Raw genomic sequence first — 11203 nt, forward strand, 5'->3', positions numbered from 1 at the left:
CAGTGCTATTAGGAAAATATTAGAACCGTATAGCCATTGTCACACCTGCTTCATTTCACAGAGCTTATGTAAGCTTATGTTTTGCATGAATTTGGAGTTTTAGTCTTATAGTATAGTTGCCTCATAAAAGCCGACAGGAAATAAATCTTGACTGGGACTTTCTAAATACTATTATGCACTATAGGATATAAACGGTGCACCAAAGCAATATCTTTTTCTCATTGGAAATTTTGTTAAGGGAAAAAAAAAAAAGCAAGCAATGCTAAACTGCAAGCACTTTCGAGGCATTTTGAATTTTAATAAAACACACACTCTCAGTCAAACAGTTCTGTCACACCATGCATTTCATTTTAAAACCTGCTCTAACCTAAACAAATCACCTTATACTAAATTAGTGTGTGGTCATTCAATGGGACTAGGGTAAATAAATAAATTAGAAAAAAAAATTGATTGGATTGTTATTTTAGCATGATTCAGGAGCTTATCAGCAAAACTGGATAAAATACTGTGCAAGTACCAAAACGTTTAATACATCAGCACTCAAGCTGAGGGAAACAGGAGTGAGCAAAACTGCAACCTGCTATTTTGTGCCTCTGTGTTTAAAGCTACAGCATCAAAGTAAGCAGTTTATAATTAGTACAGTGCTGGTAAAGGAAAATTGTGATTTCAAATCCCTGAGTTACCAGGCACTTAGTATCACATCTCATAAACTTTAACTAACTGTTGAATAACAGTGGAAGTTCTTCAAAATTATTAAGGTGATTCAATTTGTAGCAACAGATTATTCAACAAAATAAAACATTTTTTGTACAACTTTCCTTCTGCACTTTCTCCATTTGATTTAAAGTCTTGTGTAGCAAACAAATTCATCTGTTTCAGTAAAAATGCTTCAAAATCAACACTTCAGCATTGTCTTTGTCTTAGACCAAACATCACGGTCTCCAGTAAAGATCAAACCCACAGAGGCATAAACACACCTGGTGTGTGTTGGTGGAGCTCAAGTGTTCTCCTCAGGAGCTCGATTAGCTTGTCGCAGTGCACACAGCCCGCACACAGGGGTGTTCCTCAGCTCAGCTCAGCTCTGCACGAGATACTGGTGAAAGTAGATGCCGAACAGGCTGCTGATGAGCTGGCAGGCCGCCACCCACCAAGTGAGGAAGGCAAAGATTCCTCTGAAGAAGACAGGGGTGAGGACGGAACGTAGTGCGGAAAAGACCTCGGCCAGGTGGGCTACGGTGACTTGGATGTCCTCCTCCATGTCCTCTATATCGTCCTCTTCTCCTGACCTGGGTAAAGGGGGAGGAGTGGTGGGAAGAACTGGTGCCAGCGTCACACCTGGAGTCTCCGCGCCCAGCCCCCATGAGTAGTCACCTAGGGAGATGTAGCCAATCAGAGACAGTCAGAGACAGGGAAGCAAGATTCTCTCATCATGTGCATTCTTTGCAGTCAATTAAATCATATTTAATATTTATTGATCATGGTGCTGTGTAGGATCTAATAAAGCACATACAGTACAGAGCCTTGAGGGACACCACATGGTAACATATGACATCTTACGTTCACACAAGCAAGAGTCAGAGAGACAGGCAAAAATTTATTTATATGTACATGTATATTTATATGTACATGCACAACACATGACCTCTGATTTCACCAACAGCACAACATTTGAATTGAGATTTTCTCAATTGTAGTCAAAGTAGATATGATGCAGTTAATAAAAAAAATTAAAAAAAAAAAAAAAAAAAACAACAACAAAAAAAAACCCATACAAAACGAATCCAAATGACTGGCTTGAATGATTCCTTGGCGCAACCCTGTGGGGTGTGGGGTCCAACCTTTTTGAGATCCCAACCCACAAACTTTAGTTCTTTCCTGCAGTTAAGTTCTCACTTACTTATAAGAAAAATTTATAACACGGGTTTAATCTTATCCTGGCTTACATGACCTCTCATTAAATGTGTATAGAAACATTACAAAGATAAACAAAGGTTGAAAGGAAGCAGCAGACATCATGGATGCTTCTGGTGAATTTACACTCACCGAGCACATAATTAGGGACACTGTACTAATACTGGTAGAGGCCCATTCTGATGGTTGTGGTGAACATTACCCAAAGCTGCTGGCCCATATCTGCATGGGTTTCTGCATTGCACTGCTGCCACACGATTGATTAGATAACTGCATGAATGTGAGGTGTACAGGTGTTCCTAATAAAGTGTTCAGTGAGTGTATATAGCTAGTATAGGTAGCTAATCTGCCACAAAGCTAATAAGAAGCCTAGCAGAACACATAAATCAAACAGCCAATTTTGACACTGATTAGCGCATTATTCAATTTGTTCTTAACTAAACTGAGGACATACAGACACACTGAATACATTTACACAGAACTCACATGCAGGCTAATGGTTCGGTTTCTCATGAGCTAAAGCAGAAGGGATAACAAATTTCCTTTAATATTTAAACGGCCCTAAATGATCTCCAATGAGACCTGGCCAGCTAATTAAAAGCTCAGCCATGGGATCACATTGTGGTCCAATACATTCATATCTGCATGTCAAGTATTGTCATCACACGCAAATAGTTTTGACGCTTAAGTCAGCAAGGACTTGGGTGATTTTTAAAGTCTCTGGGGGCTGTTTTCTGACCTATAGAAGAGAGGCTAGCTGTGGTCTAAAGCAGTTGCTGGGCAAAGTATGCTTATGTGTGTGCTGGCAATAGACATTTACTGAGGACTAAAGCACGTTCAAAGACTTTAATAGCACCTCAGGGGCAAACTGTAGTTGAAATAGGCCCACCTCGTACCCTCGCTTTTGAGCAGCTGTTCTTTGTTTTGAGAAAACAAAGCTGACTGTTTAAGCTTTCCTTTTTTCTAGCTCTACAACCATTGGACATGGCACACTTAGGTACAATGTACTCTATGTTGTATACTAAAACTTATAATATTAAAAATACTGTTATGTGTCACCATAGAAACTAAAACAACTGCAATCGCATCAACATATTTGCCTATATCTAATTTTAAATTACTTATTTTAATGGAAAGATTGAAATTATTGACAGGCAAGCCCAAAATAACGGTAGTATTTTGAAATTTGAATTTTGTTTTGGTTTGCATTTTTAGACCATGAGGGTTTTATTGTTTGTTTGTTTGTTTTTAAACACTGATATCAGTTAGATCCATGCTGATAGGAGGACCAAATAGAGGTAGAAATCACAATATTTAGTTTTGCTTATTTGAAGTCACATACTACCATGTTGTCATTCTCACTAACACCATTTAAATCCTAAACACATTCATTTATCCAAAATTTTAATGTTATGCTTCTAACCATACTGAGGAGTCAAGCTAACTTCACTCTAACTTGCTGCTGTTCCTGCCTCATCATTTAAAAAATGGAGAATCCCATAACAGAATGACATCAAATTACTTATCTGATATCATTATTTATTACTGTGTAGTATATATGTTATAGCCTGACAGTATTGGTTGTTTTAATCAGTGCAATGCTCTCTCGATATTGCCCAGCCCTAAGAGCAAGGCACCATTTTGAGAGCAAATCTATACACCAGACTACCCTTCTCCCTTAAACACATTTGCAGGTCTCAATCTGACAGAAATAATACATCCTATGGTGACGACAGGTGATGAGGAAATTAATATCTGAAAATGAGTGAAACTCTACCTAGAGCCTTGAGGGCCAGAGTTGAGAACAGCACAAGCAGAACAGGGATGAGGTACTGTAGCGTTACTACAGTCAGGTAGCAGTACACACGGGTCACCTGCGGAAACAGAAGGAGATGGAAAATTTATGAATAATGACTCAAAGCACATTAAAAACTAGACCTGTGCATTTTTCTTGAAATCTTTTCTTGAAATGATTTAGGCCACATTCACATACTTTAGTAAACTATCATGTACCTAGAACAGAAGGATAAAACCTGCACAACCTTTGGTATAACATGAAAAGTAGAAAAATACTGAACTCCAGGGAATTCCAACATTACTGCCTTATTCTTTATCAAATCAAAAAACATAGTGTATTCAAGCAAGGGAAAACATATCAAGCAGAAACCTCTACAGAGACAAAAAATAGATACTGCTATATTCAGTTTCTCCAGTAATGAGACGTCCTTCTGGCATTCAGGGTATCTGGTATTCAAACTAGAAGACAAGCAAATCTGAACCATAGAGGAGTTACTCTCATCTGTCAGTGTAACCATCATATTTCCTGAACAATATGTACAGTAAATGCTTAGAACAGCAGTTTCATGCCTTTCTCTGGATGTCAATAGCAGCAATACGCCCCGCTTCCTTCTTCATCTGCTCCACCCATTTGGGGGCGAGGTTCAGGTAAGCCTGCAGGTGGTAGCGGGTGAGCAGCAGCCTCAGCGCACACAACCCTATAATCATCCACAGACGCACTGAGTCAAAGGCCGAGCTGGAAAGCCTGAGGAACACACACACACAGAGGGATTAAAGCACTGAGGTGGGTGTAATACTGAATCGGCATGAGTTACGTAACGATGCCTGGCTGTAAGAAGACATTATCTTGGTACAGAGTGGGTGGATCAGATCTGTGTGGTGCAGTGAAAGCACCAGAGCATCTGAAACAAAGCATCAGACATCTGTTTTGTGGCTAACATCAGTTCAATTTTATGCTAAACCCAAGAAGAGCCAATATAAATCTGACAACAAAAAAAGCAAAAGTAAATGAGGCTTTTTCATCATCACATAAAAAAGAAAACACTTGTGGGCATGTTGTTATAGGAAAATAAACAATGGTGGCGTGGTGTGATGTGACCCGATGTGAAGAGGAGTTACTGTTACCACCATTCTTCGGTTTTATTAACTGAAGAATGACACGTCATACTTTTTGTCCATTTATAATTACATATAATATTGTAGAATGTCCACTAAACATGTTGGTTCCCGTCGTGCACTAAAAGTAATGGTATCCATCTTAACACCAATCTTATGTGCCAAACGAATGCCAAAATGTTATTGCTGAATGGGGGTTCCAACTACAGGGGACAAGATAGCACACTCAGTATCAGTAAGTAATTAATTTATCCTAACACTTTATCTGTCAATTACTTCAGGTAATATGCAACTCTGGGGCCTGTGATTGATGCTCATGCCTTCTCATATCACTGCAATACTGATGACACTCGGATCTATTTGTCCTTCTAGACTGAAGATCCATCGATCTGAGCACGCATCTCTGCCTGACATCCTGCCTGTCTGACATCTGGGACTGGATGAGGGAATGCCACCTTAGGTCAATTTGGCAAAAACAGAGCTTCTCGTCATCCCTGACTGCCCCTCCATCAACCACAACCTCGCCGTACAGCTAAACTCAACCACACTCAGGCCAAGAAACCTTGGAGTGGCTTTTGATGACCACTTCACGACCACATTTCAACAACTAAATGGCCCTGTAGGTTCATTCTGTAAAACATCAAGAAAAATCAGACCCTAGGTCACATGCCACACAGCTACTAGCCCAGGCTTTTATTATCTCAAAACTGGACTACAGCAATGCCTCCCAGCCATCTCCATCAAACCTTTTCAGATGATTCAGAATGCAGCAGCACGCCTTGTTTTCAACCGTCTCAAAAGGACCAATGTCACACCCCTCTTCGTCTCCCTTCAATGACTTTGTGTAGCTGCCCGCATCAAACTCAAGGCTTTGATTCTCACGTACAAGACCTTGTCTGGAACAGCGTCCCCCTACCTCAACACTCTCCTTGAGGTTTATGTTCCCTCCCGCAACCTGCGATCAGTCAACAACCGACACCTGGTAATGTCTACTCAGTGAGGCATGAGGTCCCTTTCCAGAACCTTCAAACTGACTGTCCCTCAGTGACGGAATGAACTTCCAACCTCAATCCGAACAGCAGAATCCATCACTATCTTCAAAAACCGGCTGAAGACCCACCTCTTCCGTGAACACTTTACTAACCCTTAACTTGTCCCCCAAAAAAATCTGCACTTACATCAACTCTTACACCTCTACTCTGTGCACTCTGCTCCTCTAGCACTCAATTAAAATATAATTGAGTATATAGAGCTGCATCTTTATTTGAATATTTTAACAGTTCTGATCTAGCTAACGCTAACAAAGATGGATTAAACTCTCCCTTTTGTAGCATTCACTTAGTCTCAGGGTTTACTTCTCTCGCTCTCTCATTATATATACACACACACGCGTTACCATGTATACACACACACACACACACACACACACACACACACACACACATTGACGGCATAAGTGTACTTATAAAATAAAATACATGAAAAGTGCGTAATTCACATACAATGAATTTTCTGTGATTATTTTCTGTGTAAAGTGCACATGCAATAATGAATTATGGGAAAAAAATACTAATATTCCAGGTATGAATTTAGGCCTGTCTACCGGTTTCTCTGTATACCAAACAGCATGTGATGTTACCCCAAACACACACTTACAATGTAACTGAAGTCTTTCCCATAGGAGCGTTTCCTAAGAAGTCGCGAGCAAGAGGCTTGATCCACAACACAAGTATAACCAACGGGGACAAAAAACTGGTGTGCAGAAGGATTCTGTGAAAATAAAGCAACCAATATATTTATACAGTTCGTCACATGATTTTATACGTATATACTGTACATACAAATTTCCTATTTATAATAATATTGCCTTCTCAAAAACGTATTGCAGATGTTCTTACTGAATGATTGGCCTACTAGCATTCATCTGTACAGCGTCTAAGTGAGTTTGGGCCAAGCGAAGTCCAGGGAAAGCAAGCAGAGCTCCGAAGAAGGCACAAATGAAAGCCAAGCCCAACTTCACTCCCAGTTTGGTGAAAGGAATGCTAAACAAAAATCCAAATTGAGCAAATTCAGATACAGTACATACTGTTATTGTGTGTATTAGAGCGACATTGAAAAAATAAATGAACAACTTACGACCATTCAAATCCTTGTTGTTTGGCAAAAGCTTCAAAGTTATCAAAGACACTGGTGAAACCTGAAATGTCAGAAATTGACTTTTAAGGCTGATGGCAAAGTAAAGGCCTGTTTCATTTTGAATAAATAAAACTGAGGCCGTACCAGACTCAAGGCCAAACTCCAGATAGTCCTCCCTCACCACGAGAACTAACATGGCCACGAGCAGAGAGAGGAAGCCAAATGCCAAGCACACAGAGCGCTCGCCGCCCTCGTCTGAGCGGAAGTAGTGGCTCATCAGCACATGCAGAGTCCTCCTGGGAACCTGAGTCAAGGATTATAAGAGAGACAGGAAAATAACAGTACACAGAATGAGGAAAAAGCCTGGAGTCAAAAGAGTTTAACAAGTCTATAAATTTAAAACTCATTAAAGTTATCTGAAGGAGTAGCATCTAATTCTATGACTTTCCACACATTACACCACTACCCTTCTTAGATTTTATCAATACTGTTGGAATGTCAAAGCCTAAGTGTTACATTTTGCACGGCTGGCAGGAAAAGGTTTAAGGATACAGGCAGAAGAACACCATCAGGACACACCAGATGGCCCCAATGTTGACCTCTTTACTGGCATCCACCACAAAGTAGTAGCCCTCAGTGAAGAGGTAGATGCCCATTGCATAGACGGCAAAGTCGATCAACCACTGGTACTCCACGAAGAACCGCAGAACTATACACACAAAACCAGAGCGATGAATGTGGGAAGCTAACAAGCTACAGGGCTAAGCAATGACACCAATATCACAATAATTCATGTGGGTATCAATAGTTCTTCTACCACATTGTCTAACTCTACTGACACTCATCAGAACAGATTGTAGCTGATTTGATATGAAAAACTTATGACACGGAGCAAACCTCAGCAGAACTAAACATTGTGCTACTCAGTGTCACTAAAATCATAAAAAGCATTGTGATATGATATTTTTATATTATACACCGCAGTGATGTTGAATGGTCACAATGTACTGATTAATTTTCTATAACAGCAGCTCAGGCAGTAGTTATGGGTGCAAGGTGTATATTAATGCACTTGTTCTAATATGTTATCACTCTATAGTAATAATGTACATGCCAGCTTTTATGGCAGACACTTCACATAAATGGATATAAAAATGTGTGTATTCATTGATATGGTGAGGTTTTCTGTGAGGAGTCAGTCATTTATTTAACATTTTTAGAAGGAGTCTCTAGTGCCAGCTCTCTGTAACACTCAGAGATAAAACTACAACAAGTTTCCACCTTGGAAAAGTCTTCAGATGGAGGACTTTGCACGTCGTGGTTTCTTAGTAACATGACAAGCTGCATTTTTTTTTGTCTTATTAACTTCAAAAGAGAGAAGAGAACAAAAGAGATGCTGATGAGGGAATAACTGGCTATAGCTGTTATAAAGTGGTATCAGGAATGAACATCTTATTCAGACATTTCATAATATTAATGTAACTATAAACAGATGAAAAGTATGAATTTTTAAATTAATATTTTCAAATGCCATCCAAATCTCTGAATACAATACATTCTATCTGCAACATTGCATACATTCTGCTCATCTGCTTTTGAGTCAGGATGCATTTTCGGAGCAACAATCTGGTCCTGTGTGTGTATTTGTGTGGTTTTTTTTTTTTTTTTTTTTATTAAATTACTGTGACCAACAGACATTTCGAATCAGAATCATTAGGGGCATAAATGTGTCTTGCTTTGCTCTTTGCTTTTTACATAATTTGTCTTAACCAATTTGCTGAACTAACATTAGCTATGTGTCACACTCTCAAACAAATGATGAGCCTTTTATTATAATAATGTTGATACCAAATGTCACTTTGGTTCAGATTTTGTACTGTGCATGTAAACAGAAATCTTAAACAGAGTACTGAGCTTAGGGTGCATGTAAACAGCTTATTCTGAATGAATTAATTTGTATTAACAGAAATCCTTGCAAGCAGACATGATTATTGACGCTTATTCTTACAAAATCTAATACAACCTTACCCAGAGCATCTATAACGTTCACAGGGGTGCTCTCCAGGTGTAAATCAATGTCCTTCGGGACTGTGAGTGGCTTGGGCTCCCCGTGGCCATTCTGCCTCCTGAAAACAGCCCAGGTTAGAGAGGGCAAGACTGACAGACAGAAAGCACTGCACAAACCTAATTAAGCCAGCTCACACCTGTCTCTCCTGCCGGGCTTGCTGGGCATCTGCTTGCCTGCTAGTGCACAAAGTTCTCCCTCGGAAGGATGCTTGAACCTCAAGAGACTGAAAGAAACAACTGTCAGCAACAGCGTTGACATTGATGACGGGAACACACTGAATGTGAATCATCCATAAAGCTGTGACACTCACCTGCCGTTGCATAGGAGCCAGCGTGCGAAGGAGCAATGCGGGGCCATTTTCTGCATTATGCTGACCGCCAGCAAGCTGACCACCAGCTGAACTCCCATCAGTGCCTACCCGAGAGGAAACAAATGTCAACCATAAATTACATTGTTTTTGTATGCTGAAAACATGACAGTAAAGCTGACTTGAATTGAGACAGGTGTTCATTAGGTCTTTATAAATCTGCATATATTGCCAGTAATAGAAAAACCAACAATAATTCTTCTAGTTAAAGATTATATAAATGTCATAGGTATGGTCTGGATACTTTTAAACTGTCGGTTTAATCTTTTTTTTTTTTAATGTGATAAGCTGATACAACTTTCTTGAAAGCATGTGAGAACAAAACTACCAGATTTGATAACTGTCAGCACTGATAAGTGAAACAGCAGCGTCTGCATCCCGAATGGCTCCATATTAGAAACAAAGTGCACTATCTAGTGTGCATCAGCCATTATTTTAATAGCCTATGTAGTGCACTTATGTAGGAAGCAATGTAGCTTTAGCCTTTGCTTCTGCGGCTTTCATCTAGCTAGTCTAAATGTGCTAACTACGCTGCTGATGTTGGTCCAGAAGTGACTTTTGAGCAAAACAACCAAAAAGTTGAATTCCATACTACGAATAATGTTGCTAATATTGTTCGTTTTCTTTTTATTTGACTTAACAAGCTAGCGAGCTAACTAACTAACTAACTAACTAACTAGCAGCTAGTCTGCTAGCTAGCATAGCATCTGTGCAGCTAACAGGCTAAAGTAACTACATTTCAAAAGTATACAAGGAGAAAAATCACGTCAGAAAAACAGACTTGTTTTAATTGCACTCACCATCTTGAATTAATGGATTTAATTAGCATGCGTGGTCCCATGCAGCTCTCAGCAGCTACCGCACTGCTACCACTTGAGTACTAGAAACAGCTGAATGAGTTTTGAATGACATTTGTGACCTATTCTATCCAGCGCTGGGGGGCGGGATTTGCACGAGATCTGGAATCCTATTGGTCAGAATCAGTCACTGAGCTGAAAACCGATTGGTCCAAAGATACACATCAACGATTTGATTAGCTCACTTTGCTGAGGGAGGAAAATGCTGGTGGACAGAAATAGGCACAGACTGCTCAAGTAACTACAAATGTGTTATTTTTGCAGAAGGGGTTACGTGTCTTCGGTTATACCGTTGGCTATTTATAACTGTTTAAATTATTATTCAGATGTAATTCTTAAAAAAGTGACTTTGGAATTAAGAGGAGTTGGTTTTCCCTCTGCGGTTAGCCACCTGCCTGTACAGGTGATGCAGGTAATCTCGCGGTGACATGCGTTATTTCTATAATTCTGTATGAGTATGAATTTTATTTTTGTATTTAAAGTTGTAAGAAAATCTTTAGGATGACCAGAATTATAAAAATACTACCTTACTTAAAAGAAAACTCAACCGTGAATGACTTGCATATATACAATATTTATAAATCAGTAGGTTATGTGACCTTCAGTTGTGCCAAAGATTAAGTTAACTGATTTTTTTTTTTTTTTTGGCATAAACATCTTTCACTGACAAGTTAGTCTCTATTTTCACTTTGGTTTCTTAGATTTCCCACAATTCCGTTTGATTATCTGCTGATAGTGGTGCCGTTCTCCACGTGAAGAGAGTGATGCAGCAGCGCTTTAGTCCTTTAGTCTGTGCAGCTCTCTCAATGCTCTGATTAAACAGTATCATAGAGTAACATACTGATACCATTGTCAGTGCATCTCAGATTGCTAACTAGCTGAGCCCAGGAGTGTAACCTGGTCTGGGAATTCGGGGTTGTAGCCCCAAAGATTTTTTTCTTTAGCCCCGAA

General features: G+C 39.6%; 1 protein-coding gene across 1 annotated transcript; it reads right to left on the bottom strand.

Annotated features, from left to right (window-relative positions):
* Positions 1-277: 277 nt before the first annotated feature.
* On the bottom strand, positions 278-10343 carry tmem161a (transmembrane protein 161A). The gene is made up of 12 exons (XM_026912593.3): positions 10196-10343; positions 9339-9442; positions 9165-9251; positions 8989-9086; positions 7513-7669; positions 7105-7256; positions 6961-7021; positions 6723-6866; positions 6481-6594; positions 4279-4453; positions 3689-3785; positions 278-1371 (listed from the first exon to the last, which is right to left on the bottom strand). Exons 1-12 carry the CDS (start codon positions 10196-10198, stop codon positions 1076-1078), a joined length of 1488 nt encoding a protein of 495 aa, XP_026768394.1. The 5' UTR covers positions 10199-10343; the 3' UTR covers positions 278-1075.
* Positions 10344-11203: the final 860 nt, after the last annotated feature.

Source organism: Pangasianodon hypophthalmus, chromosome 11 (assembly GCF_027358585.1).
Source record: "Pangasianodon hypophthalmus isolate fPanHyp1 chromosome 11, fPanHyp1.pri, whole genome shotgun sequence".
NCBI lineage: Eukaryota > Metazoa > Chordata > Actinopteri > Siluriformes > Pangasiidae > Pangasianodon > Pangasianodon hypophthalmus.

What these genes read in the sequence shown, in the direction of transcription:
- tmem161a (XM_026912593.3), bottom strand. An exon ending in AAGCCCGGCAGGAGAGACAG is followed by an intron (nt 9,087 to 9,164) that starts GTGTGAGCTGGC and finishes GGCTGTTTTCAG; the next exon opens with GAGGCAGAATGGCCACGGGG. An exon ending in TCTGGCCCTCAAGGCTCTAG is followed by an intron (nt 1,372 to 3,688) that starts GTAGAGTTTCAC and finishes ACATCTCCCTAG; the next exon opens with GTGACTACTCATGGGGGCTG.